This window comes from Canis lupus, chromosome 3, assembly GCF_048164855.1.
Source record: "Canis lupus baileyi chromosome 3, mCanLup2.hap1, whole genome shotgun sequence".
NCBI classification, from domain to species: domain Eukaryota; kingdom Metazoa; phylum Chordata; class Mammalia; order Carnivora; family Canidae; genus Canis; species Canis lupus.
This window is the reverse complement of record NC_132840.1, coordinates 7,639,718-7,660,819: the sequence shown is the minus strand read 5'-3', so window position 1 is coordinate 7,660,819 and position 21,102 is coordinate 7,639,718. Positions and strand designations below refer to the sequence as shown.

General features: G+C 39.8%; 1 protein-coding gene across 6 annotated transcripts in view; it reads right to left on the bottom strand.

Moving 5' to 3' along the window:
- Nucleotides 1-21,102, bottom strand: part of NFATC3 (nuclear factor of activated T cells 3) — a 138,611-nt gene that overhangs the window by 7,826 nt on the left and 109,683 nt on the right. For 2 of the 6 annotated variants that reach the window (XM_072815629.1, XM_072815636.1), the window contains one exon: nt 3,790-3,893. The exons of 1 other annotated variant lie outside the window; for it this stretch is intronic. In XM_072815629.1, coding sequence (XP_072671730.1) covers nt 3,793-3,893 — 101 coding nt within the window. In that variant the 3' untranslated portion in view covers nt 3,790-3,792. Of the gene's footprint in view, nt 1-3,789; nt 3,920-19,435; nt 19,530-21,102 lie in introns of those variants that run through there. 3 more of the 6 variants (XM_072815623.1, XM_072815610.1, XM_072815607.1) reach the window with 3 other exon arrangements.

Genomic DNA, 21,102 nt, shown 5'->3' with positions numbered 1-21,102 from the left:
GGCCACCTAGGCATCCTGAGAAATCTAATATTTATGGGTTTATTATTCTATAACACAGTTCTGCTAAGATACACTTTTAGTTCTTTTTTTTTCAAAGATTTTATTTATTCATTTATGAGAGAATCAGACAGAGAGAGAGAGAGAGAGAGGCAGAGACATAGGCAGAGGGAGAAGCAGGCTCCATGCAGGGAGCCCGATGTGGGACTTTGTGGGACTTGAACCCAGGAATCCGGAATCATGCCCTGAGCCAAAGGCAGGCGCACTCAACCACTGAGCCACTCAGGCGTCCCATTTTCCAATTCATTCTTAGTAACTGAATTTAGCTATTCACATGGCCACTCAGCTATAAACTACATTTCCCAGCTTCCCTTTTGTAGTTAGGTATGACCATATAAATTTGTTTTTTTCAAATGATATGTGAACAAAAGTGATGTGTGCATCTTCCTCATACCCAGCTCAATAACCTCTTCCCTTCTTTCCCCCCTACCTCTTGCTTTGGGCTAAGTCTCAAATCAAAGTGGTGACTCTTGCTTTGACAATAACTAAGGAAACAGAGAAACAATGAAATAAAAGGAATCCTGATCTCTGAATTACTATGAAGTGTGAGAGAAATTTCCAATGTGGTTAAGTCACTGTATTTTAGAATCTCCATTAGAGTAACCTAGCTTATATTAACAGAATAAAACTCCTCACCATAGGGATCCCTGGGTGGCGCAGCGGTTTAGCGCCTGCCTTGGGCCCAGGGCACGATCCTGGAGACCCGGGATCAAATCCCACGTTGGGCTCCCGGTGCATGGAGCCTGCTTCTCCCTCTGCCTATGTCTCTGCCCCCCCCAACCCTCTGTGACTATCATAAATTAAAAAAAAAAAAACAAAACAACAACAAAAAAACTCCTCACCATAAAGATAACGCAGAAAGAATATTTAAGTATTTTAAGCAAGAACCAAGATAGCTTGAGCTCTACCATGCCAAGTTTTTAATTAAATCATTTTATTATTTTTTTAAGATTTTATTCATTTATTCATGAGAGACAGACAGACAGAGAGAGGCAGACACACAGGCAGAGGGAGGAGCAAGCCCCATGTAGGGAGCCCACGCGGGACTCAATCCCAGGTCTCCAGGATCACGACCTGGGCCGAAGGCGGCGCCAAACTGCTGAGCCACCTGGGCTGCCCTAATTAAGTCATTTTAAATTTTATCCTAAATGTTACACAGCTTTCAACCACAGAACAAAGTGAAAATGTATGCACAAAAATTAGAAGATATCCTTCACTTTTTAACACTAGCTTTATTACTCGTAAAGGAAAATTATGATAGTTTTTTTTTTACCACACACGTAATAACAAGGGAATCAGTCTTGTTATTACGTGTTCTTTCTTCTTTTTTTTTTAATGTATTTTATTTTTTCTTTCTTCTTAAGAAATCTCTTATATGTATGATACCATAGTCAGTGTCATATAGATATTTCCTCTAAAAAAGGTTGTAAATCAAAACATTCTTCAAAGACAAACATTAAATCTGTAGCTGAGTAAACAGTACACAGGTACCTAAAAGTGTATTCAAGTATCAGCATGTATCCTTATTTTAAATCAGCAAAAACTAAAATATGAAAAATTAAAAGCCAGAACCCACTTCTTTTTAATTTGTGTGAAGATGTTGGATTCAGAAGGATTTTAAGATTATAAAAAGATTCCTTCTTTTTCCCTTTTTGTTTTTTTGCACACTGTACATATTCTCTGGATTATCTTGTCCATTTCTATATATGCTCATTCCCAAATCTGACCTCCGGGGACCCAACCTGAGCTCCAGAACCATAAACTCACATGTTTCATTTCACCACCTGTGCTATGGACCCTGTATATACTTGCCTCTTCAAGACATGCTTCAAAAATTTTCTTCATTCTTTCAGCTCTTCAATCAATCTACCCACCTTCCCTCCTGGATCCTTCTTATCATTACTAAGTATGGTAAGGCTTTCTACCTTAAACAAGCAAGCAAACAAATAAAAATCCTAGACCCCACATAGCTCCCTATGTCTAATTTTTTCTTTCATTGCTTAACATCTTAAAGGAGTTATCTACACTGCTTGCTCTTTCATGTTTCTATGTTCATGTTTCTGTTCTTACCTCTTGTTCACTCCTTAGTCATATATTGATCCCTTCATTCCACAAAAACATTTCTTACCAAGATCACTAGTGACCAACTTACTTGTTGCTACATACATAGGAAGAGCTATGGGGTAAACTCTAGAAGAGATAAAACTTTCATTTTGGCTCAGTTGTGACATAATTAGGGTGATTTACTTAATCTTTCTTCAACTGATCTGCTCCATCGTAATATGAGGAAATTCATTTAAATCTTTCTGGTTATAGGGAGGAAGGTTGGGGAAGTGGTCAAAATAGGTAAAAGGGAACTAAGAGAAAAAACTTTGCAGCTGTAAAATAGATAAGCCATGGGGTTGTAATGTAAGCAGAGGAAATATGGTCAATAATATTGTAATAACTTTATATGGTGACAGATGGTAACCAGCCTTTTTTTTTTTTTTTAAGACTTAATTTATTTATTCATGAGAGACAGAGAAAGAGGCAGAGACACAGGCAGAGGGAAAAGCAGGCTCTCTGCAGGGAGCCTGATGTGGGACTCAATCCCTCAATCCCGGGACGGGGATCACGCCCTAAACCAAAGGCAGCCACTCAACCGCTTGAGCCACCAGGTGTCCTAGATGGTAACTAGCCTTATCACGGGGATCGTTTTGTAATATATAAAAACAACAAATTACTGTGATGCACATCTGAAAGGAAATTGTATGTCAATTATACTTCAATTAAAAAAAAAAAACCCTCCAGGTTATGACTCTTCTTAGAGAGATGCAGGAATTTAGTTTCTCTTTTTATTCCTCTCATGACTGGAGACAATTAAGTGAGACCAGGGTAGGCTCAGCTTCTGGGAGAAGCCAGTGTTTTGGTGCCTTGTCTAAAGAGGAGGCTTTAGGATCCTAAATATAAAGATTTGGGTAGCCTTTTCCAAATCTAAATTCATTAAAACTAAATTCAAATGGCATTTTGAGAATTATAATTTGTATATTTACAATTTCTATCACATACGTTCATAAAAGGCTTTCGGAGTCTCTGAAAAAAGGAGCTGCATGACCGTGAGGGACTGAAGTGTTCCTGGCGGGTTACTACGGTATAGAAGCCTGAGGCCCAGGCTCTCACTCACACAGACTTCATTTCTATGAATTCTTTCCAAATGGAGTCTCTGAAGAACTATCTAGAGTACAAACATGGGCCTACAAGGCAAGCAGGCTCAAGGGTAAATAATCCAGGTTGCCTCTAACAAATGGATAAAATTTCCTGCTTTATTTCCATTTCATATTGCCTCACATCAAAACTTTATAGAGTACATGACCAGAAATCAGTAGGCTTTATACACCTGATTGGCAACCAGGTTTACTCAGCCACCAACCCATAGAATTCTTTTTCCCCTAAGTCACAGAATTCTTATAGATGGGCTTCTCTATTTTGATTTAATAAATTCAGTTAGACACTTCCCTTCTATTCAAACCCAGATTAAATTTATAAGCACTTTATAAGGCTACAAACCTGAATGTGGTTAGATTTAAAAAGCAGAGTCTTGTAGTCAGAGTGTAGCTCCAAAAAAAAATGAGTGGACCTATCAAGAAGATTGCCCGTGTATGCCCCATCCTCTGTAGCACATGCAAATCCAGCCACTGCATGCAATACCAGACTTGGGTATAAAAACAATGACATATTTCAGTCAACACTCACCCTCTAGATTCTCCAGAAAGGAGCTGGACATGAGAGCTCACTGTGGTTAGGCCATTTCTCTGCTGAACCTGATGGCTGGTGTTCCAAGTCAGACATAAACTGGTCTGTGTCAAAGAAGACAACATCACTACTGAATGGAACAAACCAGAGAGTAACTTAATCTACTACATGCCCAGCCTGTTTTTTCTATTATCAAGAGGAATTTAATCATCCTTCATCTGTCAATCACTACATAAAATGGCTCCCCACATTTTATTAAATAATACAAATATTGGAGTCCAGAGTTTATTTATTTCCAAAAATTAAAAGGACAATAATTTTAAAGTCACAATGATGGTTTCAGCAATTTTATTTTTATTTACTTTTTTAAATAAAGTAAACTCTACCCCTAATGTGGGGCTGGAACTCATGACTCCAAGATCAAGAGTCATGTGCTCTACCGACTAAGCCAGCCAAGTGCCCTGATTTCAGCAATTTATATGACAGATTTAGTTTTAAACAAAATAGTTTATTTAGATCTAATAGTTTATTAGATTGGATCTATTAGTCGTTCCCAAATACTTGTCTATGGCTACCTTAGAATTATCTGGATACTTAATAAAAACAGAACTCCTGGGTTCTACTTCAGACCATGGAATCAAAATGTCTAAAGGGTAGGAGCCAAAAAAAACTATATGCACAGGTAAATCTGAGGGTCATTGGAGGAATACTTTTTAAACTAAAGCCCACATTTATTAGCAGGTTATGAAATCAATTAGGAACTTGGGAACAGCATCTTTTAAAAAGAAATAGAACAAAATACAAGATAGCAGGCTGCATTTTCTTTAATAAAGGTTAAGAATTGGCCTCTGAGACCTTCATGTTAGTTGCATATATATTTTCATTTGTTATATACTAAGTTATGCTATAAAACTTGCTTATTGTAGGGAGCTATCAAAAATGTTTGAAAGTCGCTGTATTCAAGAGTTATCATTGGTCAGTTTTGTGATAACGGCTAACACATTCAGATGCCTAATTAGAGAGCCCAAACACAATGATGCAAAGCCTCCTCCTTTAGCCTAAAAGGAATTATTTTTGGCCTGTGCTTGTTCAACCTCAAACAAAAGGACTTAACCTTTTAGATTCTAGAAGAATGCTTATTTTATCTTAGCACAGAAGAATCTGTATATAGTCTCTGTGAACAATAATTAATACCCTTGTCTTAGGCTGATAAAGGAGGTAAAACAAAGGAGGAGCCAATCTGTGCAAAATGCAATCTCCATTAAGGGATCAAAACAAACAAAACAAAACACAAAAGCCAGAAATCCTTTGTGCTTACAGAAAAAATTTTTCTGCCCTAAGCTTTTTTATAACTAATTTGAGATCACCAAGTTTTCAAAGAGGATTTAAGGACTACAGTATATATGAAGTATTTTAAAGACTAAATATACAGTCAAAAGTCTCCTTTCTGAGGATGCCCAATCTCCATAACAGAATCTTCCAAAACAGACACGAAAGTATAGATCATGTGATTCATAAGTAAAAAGAAAGAAAGAAGTCCAGGAACAAAGCTAAGAGGCCAGCAGACCCTAGTGACTTTTACAAGTAGATTTATGCAATGGTAATTGCATATTATGCTATGGAAATATGCAGTCCCCAAGACATCTTTCTAGTTCCTTGAAACATTGTTGACAGCTTCAAAAAATACCTGATTCATTTCTGTCACAAAAACTTTGACAAAACACCTGAAGAATTAACACCAATTCTTTCTTTAAGATTTATTTATTTGAGAGAGAGAGAGAGAGAGAGAGAGAGAGAGAGAATATGCAGGGAAGGGAAGAGGGAGAGAATCCCAAGCTGACTCCTCTCAGAGCCCCAGTGTGGGGCATATCACAACCCTGTAATTAAGACCTGAGCTGAGATAAAGAGTTAGAAGCTTAACCAAATGAGCCACCCAGGAGCCCCAATATCAATATTTTCTTAAACTCATCCAAAAGATTAGAGAGGAGGGAATATTTCTTAACCCATCCTAGGGCCAGCATTACTGATACCAAAGCCAGACAAAGACATTACAAGAAAACTACACAATATTCCCTGTAAAGACAGATGCAAAAATCCTCAAAAAATACTAGAAAACTAAATTCTGCAGTACACTAAAAGTATTATATATCACGGCCAAGTGAGATTTATTCTCAGAATGCCAAGATGGTTCAGCATATGAAAAGCAATGAATGTAATTGAAATGATTAGAATGAAAGATTAAAATACTACATGATCAATGATGCAGAAGCAGCATATGACAAAATTCAATTCACTTTCATAAACACCTAATAAACTAGGAATAGAAGGGAATTTCCTTAACATGATAAAGGCCATATATGAAAAACCCACATTACACTCAATGGTGAAAGACTGAAAGCTTTCCTACTAAGATCAAGAACATGATAAGGATGTCCATTCTTGCCACTTCAATTCAACATGGTCCTGAAATTTCTAGCCAGAGCAATTAAGCTAAAGAAATAAAAGGCAGGGGATCCCTGGGTGGCTTAGCGGTTTGGCGCCTGCCTTTGGTCCAGGGCATGATCTTGGAGTCCCGGGATCGAGTCCTGCGTCGGGCTCCTGGCATGGAGCCTGCTTCTCCCTCTGCCTGTGTCTCTGCCCATCCCCAGATCTATCATGAATAAATAAATAAATCTTAAAAAAAAAAAAAGAAATAAAAGGCATCCAAATTGTAAAGGTAGAGGTAAAATTTTCACTGTTCAAAAATCATCTTTCTGTTTGTTTTTTGTTTTGTTTTGTTTTTTACAGAAAGCTTGAAAGAACTGACATACAGGGATGCCTGGGTGGCGTTCTGGTTGAGCATCTGCCTTTGGTTCAGGGCCTGATCCTGGGATCTGGAATTGAGTCCCACATCGGGCTCCTTGTGTGGGGAATCTGCTTCTCCCTCTGCCTATGTCTCTGCCTCTCTCTCTCTCTCTCTCTGTCTCTCATGAATAAATAAAACCTTAAAAAAAAAACTGACATAACAAAAAATGTTAGCAGTAATAAATTAAGTCAGCAGTTATAAAATATCAACACACAGGGGCACCTTGGTGGCTGGGTGGGTTGAGCATCTGACTCTTTGTGCTCAGGTTTTGATCTTGGGGTCGTGGTATCAAACTCTGTGCTCAGTGTGGAGTCTGTTTGTCCCTTTCTCCTCCTCTCCCCACTTGTGCTCTTCCTCAAATAAATAATTTTTAAAAATAAACACACAATATTCAGTTGTATTCCTTTATTAATTTTTTATATTATTATTTTTTTAAATTTTACTCATTTATTCATGAAAGACACACACACTGAGAGAGGCAGAGACACAGGCAGAAGGAGAAGCAGGCTCCATGCAGGGAACCTGACGTGGGACCCGATCCCGGGTCTCCAGGATCACGCCCTGGGCCAAAGGTGGCGCTAAACCACTGAGCCACTCGGGCTGCCCCTGTATTCTTTTTTAAAAAAAGAATTTATTTATTTATTTGAGAGAGAAAGAGAGAATGGTGGGGAGGGGTAGGAGAGGGAGAGTCCCAAGCAGACTATGTGCTAAGCACAGAGCCTGAATCAGAGATCGATCCCACAACCCGGAGATCAAAACATTAGCTGAAACCAAGAGTCTGATGTCCAAGTGATTGTGCCACCCAGGTGCCCCCAGTTGTATTCTACATACTTTCAATCAACAACCCAAGAAGGAAATTTTTTTTTAAAGATTTTATTTATTTATAAGAGAGAGAGAGAGAGAGAGAGAGAGAGAGGAGAGACGCAGGCAGAGGGAGAAGCAGGCTCCATGCAGGGAGCCCAACGCAGGACTCCATCCCGGGACTCCAGGGTCACACCCTGGGCTGAAGGCGGCGCTAAACCGCTGAGCCACCCAGGGATCCCCTAGAAGGAAATTTTAAAAAAAAATATTTTATTTATTTACTCATGAGAGACACAGAGAGAGACACAGAAAGAGGCAGAGATACAGGCAGAGGGAGAAGCAGGCTACATGCAGGGAGCCTGATGTGGGACTCAATCCCAGGACTCTAGGATCACGCCCTCTGCTGAAGGCAGATGCTAAACCGCTGAGCTACCCAGGGATCTCCCCAAGAAGGAAATTTAAAAATCAATACCATTTACAATAGCATCAAAAAGAATAAAAATATTTAGGAATTACCAAGGAAGCTTAAGATTTGTATGTTGAAACTAAACATTGTTGAAAGAAATTAAGGTTTCTAAATAAATGGAAAACATCCCCTGTTCATGGACTGGGAGACTTATTAATTTTTTAAATATTTTATTTATTTGGAATAGAGAGAGAAAGCATGCAAACATGCGTGCACACAAGCAGGAGGAAGAGGCTCCATACTGAACAGGGAGCCCAACGTGGGGCTTGATCCCAGGACCCTGGGATCATGACCTGAGCCACCCAGGTGCCCAGGAGACTTAATATTGTTAAGATGACAATACTATCCAAAGCAATGTACAGATTCAATGTAATTCCTAGCAAAATCCCAACTGGATTTTTACTGATACATTAAAACCAATTCTGAAACTCATATGGAATCTCACGTCTTAAGCGAGATTTCCCCCACTTTTCAAATCCCTTGTTTGTGCGGGTCTGGGGGGGACCCCCTGCAGCCAGCACCCTGGTGAGGACAACTGACAGTAGAAGAGGAAAGGGGTTCTATACTAGTCCTGCAGGAAGAACCACATGGCACGACGTCTGCCTTACTCACTGGCTTTCTGGGAGGTATTCCTTCCATTCCTTCCACTCTTCTAAGTGTTCACGTTTAGTTTCAGTTTTGGAAAAATGTTAAGCATTTATTTTGAGGTAAAAATAAAAACTAATTTCATACTAAAAAAAAAAAACAGTTTTGAAAACAAGAACAAAGATAGAAGAGTCACATTTCCTGATTTCAAAACTCACTACACAAAGCTACAGTGTGAACAGGTATAAAGACACACACAAACCAAAGGAACAGAACAAAGAGCCCAGAAACAAACCCTCAAAATATATGGCCAATTCACTTTCAAACAAGGGTTCTAAGACCATTAAATGGGGAAAGGCAGTCTTAAACAACAATACAGGGAAAACTGAATATCTATATGCAATAGAATGGAAACTGGACTCCTACTTCACACCATATACAAAGTTAACTCAAAATGGATCAGAGACTTAAACAGAAGAGCTAAAATTACAAAACTCTTAGAAGAAAACATAGGGCAAATCTTCATGACCTTGGATTAGGCGATGATTTAAATATAACACTAAGGGATGACTGGGTCGCTCAGTGGTTCAGCGTCTCCCTTTAGCTCAGGGTGTGATCTCAGGATCCGGGATCGAGCCCCCCATTGGGCTCTTTGTGAGGAGCCTGCTTCTCCCTCTGCCTGTATCTCTGCCTCTCTCTGTGTCTCTCATAAATAAATAAATCTTTAAAAACCAAATAAATAGCAATAAAAGAAAACAGATTAACAGGGTCTCATCAAAATTTAAAACATTATAGGACACTATCAAGACAGTGAAATGAGAATGTAGAGAATTGGAAAAAATATTTATAAATAATACGTCTGATAAAAGATTAATACTCAAAATATATAAAGAACTCCTACAACTCAACAACAAAAATAATGAAAAAATGGCTAAAGATCTTAAAAGTAAAGACTTTTTCAAGAGAAGAAATAGAAATGACCAATAACCTCATGAAAAGGTGTCCAACATCGTTAGTTCTCAGGGAAATGCAAATTAGCGTCACAATGCGATACTACTTCATATCCATTCAGGATGGCTATTATTAATAACAAGTGTTGGCAAAGAAGCAGAGAAATTAGAACCCTCATGCATTGTAAATGTAAAATGCTGCAGCCACTATGGGAAAAATACCAATCTGGCAGTCTCTCAAAAAGTTGAACAAGGAATTTCCATATAACCCAACAATTCTACTCCTAGGATACCTAACAGAACTGAAAACAGATTCTGATACCTGCACACCAATGTCATTGCAGCATTATTCACAAGTCAAAAGGCAGAAGCAAATAAGTGTTTTTCACCAGATGAATGGGTAAACAAAATGTGATTATATACATAATGTAGTAGTATTCATCCATAAAAAGGAAAGAAATTCTGATACACGCTTGCAACATGGCTGAACCCTGGATAAAACATTATGTTAAGTGAGGTAAAGCCAGACAAAAAAGGACAAAAGTTGTATCATTCCATTTATATGAGATATCTTGAGTAGGGAAAGTCATAGATACATAAAGTAGAATAGAGATTACTACTGGCTGGAGGGAGAGAGAATGGGGAATTACTGCTTAATGGATACAAAATTATTTGGGTTGAGGAAAAAGTTCTCAAAATAGTGGGGACAGTTACATAATGTGAATGTGCTTAATGCCACTGACCTGTACACTTAAAATGGTTAAAATGCTATATTTTATGTATGTACATTTTACCACATTAAACAAATTCCAAAAACAAACTTTGGGTTTTCTCATACCTGTATGAAATGACTGAATTAAGGTTTTTACAGCTAACCATTAAAGCAAGACGTGACAGATCCTTGTAAATCCATCTTAAAATTTAAAAAATCTGTAATAGGGGATCTCTGGGTGGCTCAGCGGTTTGGCGCCTGCCTTTGGCCAAGGGCACGATCCTGGAGTCCCGGGATTGAGTCCCATGTCGCCTCCCAGCATGGAGCCTACTTCTCCCTCTGCCTGTGTCTCTCCCTCCCTCCCTCCCTCTCTCTCTCTCTCATGAATAAATAAATAAATCTTAAAAAAAAAAAAAATCTGTATACAAAATCTGTTCCTTTTATCTTAAAGTTTTAACAAATTAAATATTTACAGATCCTGAAATATGTTTGTGGAAAGGAAAGCAAAATTTCCCCACTTGACCAAGCTGCTTTCTTTAGCCACCTAATCAATATGTATAGACATTTCTGGTTTATACAAACAAGGCAATGACCTGGTGGGTAGATGAAAATAAAGGCTTTGAATCCCTAGTTTCATCACTTACAGTACTGGTGACCCAAGGGAAGTCACTTAATCTGTGTGAATCTGTTTACTTACTTACTCAAAGAAGGTAGAGTCTCCTGAAATGTATGTGCAGGCACTCTGCAACATTTTATAGACATGCAATTATTATTATTTAAGTTGATAAAAGCAGGACATGAATTGATCACTTAGTGCCCTCATCTAGTCTCATGACTAAATAGCATATGCAAGCCAACAACTCTCAAATTTGTATCTTCAGTCTATAACTCACTTCCAAACTCTAGACTCATTCATCCAAATGACTACTTGATATCTCTACTTCAGTGTTCAACAAATATCTTAAATGCAACACATCCAAAACTGAACACCTGATCTTTCTCTAAAACCTACTCTATCCACAGCCTTCCCCATCTTAGCTGATGGCAATTTCATCTTTCTAGTTTCTCAGGAAAGAAACAAAAAAAAAACCTTAGTGCCAATTTTAAATTCTTTCTCTCACACACCTTATATGAAATCTGCCGGGAAATGCTATTGGCTCAACCTCTAAAATATATCCAAAATCAGACCATTTCAAAGCTCCTATACACTACTACCTCGTCTAAATCATTTCTGGCCTGGATTACTACAATTGCATCTTACCTGGTCTCCTTGTTTCTGCCCTTACTTCCCTACAGTCTTTTTTCTAATAACCAGGAGCCAGAGCAGCCCAGCTAAAACTTAAATCAGATCATGACTCATCTGTTCAAACCTTACAGTGGCTACACAACTCTACATAGCAGTTCTTAAAGTATGATCAGGGACACGAGGTTTTGTCCAGAGAACCTTTAAGAGTGCCTACGACTGTCAAAAGAATAATCCTAAAATGTTTTTTTTTTTTTTTGCTTTTGTCACTATCATTCTCTCATTAATCTATAGAATTTTTTTTAAGATTTTATTTATTTATACATGAGAGAGAGAGAGAGAGAGAGAGAGAGAGGCAGAAAAACAGGCAGACGGAGAAGCAGGCTCCATGCAGGGAGCCTGACAAGGATGTGATACCTGGTCTCTAGGATCACGCCCTGGACTGAAGGCGTTGCTAAACCGCTGAGCCACCTGGGCTGCCCTATGGTGGAGTTTTCTAGTGGAGCTACATGATGGTGACTTCAGTGCTATAATGGAATGTGTGCCTGTGTCTTGTTTTTAAAAAATAGATATGTGCCACATAAATATAAGTTCTTGGTGATCTTCAATTAACTCAAGGTTATAAAGGAGTCTTGGAACCAAAAAGTTTGAGAACTGTTGCCCTAAATGTTATGGTTCCCTGTTATTTCCTTGACCTCATCTCCTACTACTTTCCCCCTAGATCCCTTTTGTTCCAGGCACATTAGCCTCACTGCTGCTCCTCTTAAATGAAACCAGGCATGCTTCCACCTTAAGGTCTTTCCTCTGGTTGTCACTTTTGCCTGCAATACTCTTCCCACAGGTATTCACGCTGGTAGTTTCCTCATCTTCAAGATGTTTTTTGTTTTTTAAAGATTTATTGATTTATTTATTTTGGAGAGAGAGCGCCTAGAGGGCAGAGGGAGAGGGAGAGAGTGAAGCACAATCAGACTCCCTGTGGAGTGTGGAGCCTGACATGTGGCTTGATCTCACCACCCCTAAGATCATGACTTGAGCTGAAATCAAGAGTCAGACGCTCAAATGACTAAGCCACCCAGGTGCCCTTCATCCTCAAGTTTTTGATCAAATGTTACCTCATCAACAAAACTTAGATTGCTCTACTCAAAACTGCAATTTGCTCCCCACTTTACTCTTCACAACACTCCAAATATTCTCTACCTTGCTTGCTCTTTTTCTGTTTCAAAGCACTTCCAACATTTTATAATTTACTTACTTATTGTATTTATTGTTTACTGTCTCTTCTTTTTTTCCCCAAAGATTTTATTTATTCATGAGAGAGAGGCAGAGGCAGAGGGAGAAGCAGGCTCCATGCAGTGAGCTGATGTGGGACACAATCCCTGGACCAAGGGATCACGCCCTGAGCTGAAGGCAGATGGCTCAACTGCTGACCCACTCAACTAGAATGTAAGCTCTGTGATGGTAAGAATCTGTTTTATCCACTGAGGGCCTACAATAATGGTACTTAGCATATAACAGGCATTTGATAAATGCTGTTTGAGTAAACCAATGAGTACAGTTGGGTTAAAGATTTAAAATTAAAAATTTCTTCTTGTAAGAAGTCCAGAGAGAGAGATCCAAATATACAGGGAAGTTAAGTATAAGATAAAGCTGGCATTTTAAATCAAGTAGAAAAATGATTTCCTAATAAATAATGTTTGGACAACTGGGTAGGCATCTGAAAAAAGTAAAATTGGATCAATTCTTCATACATTCCACCAAAGTACATTCCTGATCAAATAAAGACTTAAAAAATCATAGAAGTTCTCTATGGGAGACAAAACAAATGTTTCAGAAGTTATAAATGTAGGGGCCACCTGGGTGGCTCAGTTGGTTAGGTGTCCAACTCTGTTTCAGCTCAGGTCATGATCTTGGGGTCTTGAGATGGAGCCCTCTGTCAAGCTCTGTGCTCAGTAGAGAGTCTGCTTGGGATTCTCTCCCTCTTCCTCTGCCCCTCCTCCCTGCTTTATTCACGCACATGCTCTCTGTAATAAATTAATAAATCTTAAAAAAAAAGTTATATAAAAGTAAAAAAATTCTTCATGGAATGAATTCATGTTAGATTGGTGAAAATTTTTAACTCATTGCTCAATGAGTTAAGGAACTTAACACATATATTCTATATGTGTTAGGCTTCTATATTCTATAAATTGGTAAGAAAAGGATCAATAATCTAATAGAAAAATAAGTAAATACCAACAGAGATGACAGATGTGACAAAGATTTTCTTAAGCAGTTTTATAAAAAGGTACACAACCCTACTCCTTGGTGAAATGTCAACTAAACTTATAGTGAGAAGCTGTTTTCCACTTGTTCCACTGGCAAATAAGATGTTTGATAGTAGAATGTACTGGTGAAGGTAGGAGAGAAATAGATATTCTCTTACAATGCCAGTGGCAATATAAATTGGTACAACTTTTATGAAACATATCTGGTAATCTTTCTTAAAAAATACTAGTCTAGCAACCTCACTTCTAAGAATTTATCATATATACGTACATACATGGGTGTCTATAAAAAGAATGGAAATAGGCCAGTCGCTGCTAGCACACACTGCTTGGTCCCGAGCAGTTCGGGGCGAGACTCCCAGCACCGTAAACAGAGTCCAAGTGGGCGGGGAACCTCCCCACGCCACCCGCTCCTGTCCCTGCAGAGCCAAGTGTCCGGCCGCCTGGCACAGCTGTGCGCGGAGGAGCAGGTGCTCCGTGTCCTGCGCCCCTGGCCCAGCCCCTCGGCAGGTGCCACGCGGACCCACAGCAGCGCGTGCGGTTCCTCCCCGCGACCCTGGGTGCGGACGGCCCCGGAGGTGGGGCGGAGAGGAGAGCCAGGGCATGCACCTGGGCCCCCGGGCCATGGCGGCGAAGGTGGACCTGAGCACCTCCACCGACTGGAAGGAGGCAAAACGGCCCCGCCGTTGTCAGCCCTGTCCACGTGGCCTTCTCCAGAAGAGGAGCCTCCCTCCGTGCCAGCCTGTCCTCACCTTTCTGAACACCGTCTAGCCAAGTACCATAAAGACACTTCTTAAAATACATCACTGAATTCCCATTCACCCACTGCACTTTATGGCTCTGGTGCAGCCGGCTTCCTCCAGCTCAGCTTTCATGCCGGGAGCCGCTGAGAGCTTCCTCCAGGGTCAGGCCTCCCCACCAAAATTCACTGCAAACATCTTTTTACAACACCTGTCTCACTGAGCTGTGAAATACTCTTGCCTCTCCACAAAAGAAAGAAAATTAAGACGTATATTATACATCTTTTATAGAAAAATAAAACTCGGGATCCCTGGGTGGCGCAGCAGTTTAGCGCCTGCCTTTGGCCCAGGGCGTGATCCTGGAGACCCGGGATCGAATCCCACGTCGAGCTCCCGGTGCATGGAGCCTGCTTCTCCCTCTGCCTATGTCTCTGCCTCTCTCTCTCTCTCTGTGTGACTATCATAAATAAATAAAAATTTTACAAAAAAAAAAAAAGATTTTATTTATTCATAGAGATGCAGAGAGAGAGAGAGAGGCAGAGACATAGGCAGAGGGAGAAGCAGGCTCCATGCAGAGAGTGACGTGGGACTTGATCCAGGGTCTCCAGGATCACGCCCTGGGCTGCAGACAGCACTAAACCGCTGCACCACCGGGGCTGCCCAAAATTAAACTTTTTTTTTTTAATTAAACTTTTTTAAGAAAAGATTTCTATTTATTTATTTATTCATGAGAGACACAGAGAGAGAAAGGCAGAGACATAGGCAGAGGGAGAAGCAGGCTCCACTCAAAGAGCCTGATGTGGGACTCGATCCCGGAATCCCGGAATCACACCCCGAGCTGAAGGCAGATGCTCAACCGATGAGCCACCCCAGGTGTCCCTCATTAATTATTTTTAAATATATTTTGAAGTGAATTTCTTTTGAAGACTTTTTTTTTTTAAAGATTTATTTATTTATGATAGAGAGAGAGAGAGAGAGGCAGAGACACAGGCAGAGGGAGAAGCAGGCTCTATGCCGGGAGCCTGATGTGGGACTCGATCCTGGGACTCCAGGATCGTGCCCTGGGCCAAAGGCAGGCGCTAAACCGCTGAGCCACCCAGGGATCCCTCTTTTGAAGACTTCTGATATGCTGTGACATATGCCAGTTAATTAGTCATAGCCTCTCTTAGGCTTTTCTAAGTTTATGTACAAATTTTTTAAAACAAAAATAATCTTTATTTATAAGAGACACACAGAGAGAGGCAGAGACATAGGCAGACCGGGGAGCCTGATGCGGCACTTGATCCCAGGACCCCAGGATCCCAGCCTGAGCCAAAGGCAGATGCTCAACCACTGAAACACCCAGGCGTCCCAAGTTTATATACAAATTTCACTGTCAAGTTGATTCAAACATTTTTTTTTGTTTGAATGGAGTACAATTAATTTGTGTCTATGCAGATAAAAGATACATTTGATGTAAGAAATAAAAAATTCTCTCGGGATCCCTGGGTGGCGCAGCGGTTTGGCGCCTGCCTTTGGCCCAGGGCGTGATCCTGGAGACCTGGGATCGAATCCCACGTCGGGCTCCCGGTGCATGGAGCCTGCTTCTCCCTCTGCCTGTGTCTCTGCCTCTCTCTCTCTCTGTGTGTGACTATCATAAATAAATAAAAATTTAAAAAACAACAACAAAAAAAACAAATAAATTCTCTCAAATGCTTGCAGTTGCTTCACTGGGTCTAAAAATTTAGCTTTCTTATCATATACCCAAGAGACACTATGTCTAAGGTCCTGAATCCCCATCATGGTCTGTTCTGCATAAGCCACTATCCAAAGCCTACATGGGCATTATTTATGGGGATTTCCCGCTTCTGGAGTTATTCTCATAAATGTTTGATGCTGGATATTACATGATGCTTTCCAGAAAAGCATTCATGAGCCACCTAGAGTCCCGGTTAAAGGAGAACGTTCACTACTGGTCTCCCTCCACCTCATTTCCCTAAAGTCATTAAATACTTTGTTTGTGACCCACTCTCAGTACTGACTATATGTGGCTTTATTTAGTTTTATTTAAATACAATAATCACCAGTAAAAAACTAATATTCAAACAGGTAGAACAGAACACTGACAATAATATTTACCTCTGCTCCTCCATACCAGCCTCCTACTTTCCTCATTCTGAATCTTGTCTTTTATCATCCCCATGCTACTTGAAAGGAGACACTTCAGCGTCTGAGGTCATGTCTAGAGTCCCTGTTTACAGTCGAATTTGTAACTGCCCTACATTCAGGATCGGCATGTTACTGCGCAGAGCCTGCAAGTGGCAGTTTCAGTTTTCACCATAGCAGCAGGTCAGGCTATATTTAACATGTACCCTCTTCTCTGCTGAAAGGCTGCAGTGCAGCTCTGTTAGTTTGTGAACAAAAGAGGACAAGTGGGAATTGAGGGATTCTAATGGAAAGCTGTAAATGGATTCAGCTCAGTCACAAATTAAATGGCCTATATTTAAAGGTCAAAGGCAGTCTAGTTTAACAATATTATAATCTTAATTAAATGCTTAAAACACAGCAGTGACAATTTCTATATTTCTGTACTGTTTTAATGTATATCGTTTGGTCCAAAGACTGGGACATACACACTATAATGAATGGAAATGTTTAGGAAAATTACAATTCCAGGAATAGGAACTGTAACAAGTAAAAACTTATCAATAATTTTATGGATGTAGAGAGCACAATTTTCAAGCGGGGGCAATGGTACACCTAGATAGCAAAGAAATAAGAAGTATCAAAAGAACTTTGAATAATGCCCTAATTGGATAAGAGATATTACAGCCTTCCAAGAGGACTTCTTGAAAGAAAACATCCCTTGGTAAAAATCAGTATTCTGCTGTTGTTATTCCCCCAAAGAATACACCTTGGGAAGAGACCCACACTACACTGAAACAGACTGTTCTTAGCTTGGAAGGTTGATATGAGGGGCCAAAATCACCCCAAGGAGACTGAACAAGGATAATTGTAAAGTTTAGTGTTGGATTCCAAAAACAACATACGCAAAAAACAAGGGGGTAGGGAGTGGGGAGAGAAAGGATGTGATTTAGCAGTACTTATGACTCACTAAATTAACATTAAGATGGAGCTAAGAAAATCCACTGACCTCAGACCATATTGATAAAATAAAGCCTTCTGAACAAGGAAGGTAACAGTCCCAATCCACTCTGAGCTGGCTACGAGTGTGCCCTTCTAGATACTGCACTACAAAAAGGAACTAAAACATCAAGGTCGAGCAGAGGTGGGTGAGGGAGAGGGACAGATGAAGTCGCTAGAGTGTTTTTTAAGAAAGGGAAAGAGATCAAGATTTCATAAATGTGAAGGTCTATTACAAGAAAGATTAGGTTTGTTCTACATGATTCCAGAGGCATCAGAGCCCACATAAAATATGGGCAACGAGAACTCAAAAAGGCCCTGAGATGTTGCAAAGAAGGTGAAGAGGAAGACACACAGAGGAATAAATACCAGAGTATAAACTCCAGGGTGAAAGAGAATGGACCAGAGAGCCTTTAAAACTTCTGAGAATTGGGCAGCCCTGGTGGCTCAGCTGTTTAGCGCCGCCTTCAGCCCTGCATGTGATCCTGGATACCCGGGATTGAGTCCCACATCAGGCTTCCTTCATGGAGCCTACTTCTCCCTCTGCCTCTCTTTCTCTCTCTCTCTCTCTCTGTGTGTCTCTCATGAATAAATTTTAAAAATCTTAAAAAAGAATAAGTTGGAAACGTGTGTTAATAACAACAACAAAAGTAATTAAAAAAAAAACACTTCTGAGAATCTTTTTTTTGAGAAACAGAGTAAGAGTGGAGGAGGAGAGGAAGAGAGGAAGCAGACTCCCCACTGAGCGGGAAGCCCAACGTGGGGCTTGATCTCATGATTCTGAGATCAGGACTTGAGCTGAAATCAACAGTCAGGCATAACTGACTGAGCCATCCAAGGCATCCCTGGGAATCTATAATCTTAAGATTGTCCTGGCCCCTCTGACAAAAGAGGCTCTACAGAGAAAATGGCAGTTTTTTTCAACATATTCCGATTGCTCTACATCTGCAGTCTCATTTCATAGACCAATGAGAAACATGACTGCAGATACAGGAAAAATACCTGAAGTACTGAATTAGGAGCCAAGAGACAGGTTTTTAGTCTTTATATGCTATTAACTGTGTGTTACCCTGGACGAACACCACAGACTCTGTAAAACTCAGATTATTCAACTATAAAATGAGAGTTGTATTATTATTATTTTTTAAAGATTTTATTTATTCATGAGACACACAGAGAGAAGGCAGAGACCCAGGCAGAGGGAGAAGCAGGCTCCTCGCAGGGAGCCTGATGTGGCATTCAATCTTGGAAATCTGGGATCACATCCTGAGCCGAAGGCAGATGCTCAACCTCTGAGCCACCGAGGTGTCCTGAGGGAGTTGTATTAGAGGTATTTCTAACATCTGTTAAGTCTTCAACTTTTTTTTTTTAAAGGTTTTATTTATTTATTCATGAGAGACACACAGAGAGAGGCAGAGATGCAGACAGAGGGAGAAGCAGGCTTCCCGAGGGGAATCTGATGTAGGACTTAAGTCCCGGGACCCTGGGATCACAACCTGAGCCAAGGCAGATGCTCAACCACTGAGCCACCTAGGTGTCCCAAGTCTTCAATTTCTTTTTTTTTTTTTTTTCCAAGTCTTCAGTTTCTGAGGTGAGGTACACTAATATCTTCTCTGTTAAATGTCATTGAACTGTGTTAATGTCCACATTTCTAAAAATAAGAGTCAAGTAATAATTGGATGATTACTGACTCTATCTATTTAAAAATGCAAAGTAAAAAGAATATTTTATCTTTAATCTTTTAAAATCTTTAATGTGATCTTCATGTATTTTTATTTTAAAATTTATTTTTTTTATTTTATTATTTTTTCTAGAGGGAGGTGAGAGAGAGAGAAAACACAAGTACAGGAGGGGGAGAAGGGGGGGTGAGAGAGAGAAAGAGAGAGAGAGAGAACCTTAAGCAGGCTCTACACCCACCGTGATGCACGACACAGCCTTGATATCGTGAGCCTGAGATCATGACCTGAGCTGAAATCAAGAGTTGGACATTTAACTGAGCCACCCAGGTGCCCTAAAACAGAAATATGATTAACAAAATTTAAGACTAGATGATAAATATATATATATATTTTAAAGATTTATTTATTTATTTATGATAAACATAGAGAGAAAGAGAGACAGAGACACAGGAGGAGGGAGAAGCAGGCTCCATGCCGGGAGCCCGATGTGGGACTCGATCCCGGGACTCCAGGATCACGCCCTGGGACAAAGGCAGGCGTTAAACCGCTGAGCCACCCAGGGATCCCCGATGGTAAATATATTTAACTAGTGTAACACAAATTAAAATAATTGTGTCCTCCAGTTGTAGAGTGGAAATTACTTTGTACTTAATATTTAACACAATATAGAAAAGTTAATAATAAAACCTGAGCTTAGGCTAACTGCAAAGTTCACCTAAGTGCTTCTAATCATTTATGGTGTGTTTTATGGCTTCCTTTCATTTATTTTTATTTTTAAAGATTTTATTTATCTGAGAGAAAGAGCATGAGGGGTGGGGAGGGGCAGAGGAAGAGGGAGAAGCAGACTCCCCACTGAGCTGGGAGCCCGATATGGGGCTTGATCCTAGGACCCTGAAATTATGACCTGAGCTGGAGGCAGATGGTTAACGGACTGAGCCACCTAGGTGCCCCTATGGCTTCCTTTTAAAGCTAACCAAAAGGGAACATTCAAATGCTATGAAGTTTCAAATGTTGTTGTTTTTTAGTGAATTTGTATTAAAACTTTGCAAAATTGTAGGATTAAGTACCTAGAACTTTACCTTTAAAGGCAAATCAAAATAACATCATCAATGAGTCAGCTGGCAAATATTATACATCTAATAATCCAAGATGCCCAGGAGTGCATTTTAGTTCCTTCCCCTTTAAATACTGCTAGAACCAATGGCAATGAGAGGACTCAACAGATCTTCTGTAGGGCTACCATCTGGGAACTTTTCTTGACTGTGTGGCCTCTATAATGAATGGAACAAATATGAAAAAAATTTTATACCTGCCCTCATATTTCCAGATTCTTTGTTTTGACAACATATTTTCACATATTCAAAGGGTAAAATAAAATTTTCATAAAACCTTTCCAGAAGTTCCAATTTGTTGCCCCCAAAATATCAAACTGATAAATTGGAAAAAGCAGTTCCACTACCTCTGGTCCCTTTTTAGGAGGAAAAAATCTTCATTTGGAAAGAAAGTGAGCTGGAATACACTTTGAGGTGTGCTCAATAAATCTCGTGTCTTTAGTTCCATCACAAATGGGTGGCAGGTTATCTATCACTCAAGGTCTTGCTCTTTGTCTCAGGATTAAAATTCTAATTATAAACCTTAAAAGCACAGTGAATAGTCTAAAACTGCTAAAAGAATGAATAAGGAACATTTTAAAAGTATGTATATTTGAAAAAGCCTTATTTTAAATTTGTTTTGTATAATAGAAGTCTCCTCTTTACCTGTTGTTCACCATTATTAAGTAGGCAGTGACACTTATGCCAGCTGTACAAAAAGAGAATAGCAAGACATAATACCAGAGCCCTCAAGTACTCCCGACACAATTGTGATAGATCAGATACAGTTGTGAACATGTGTTCATGCAGTGAA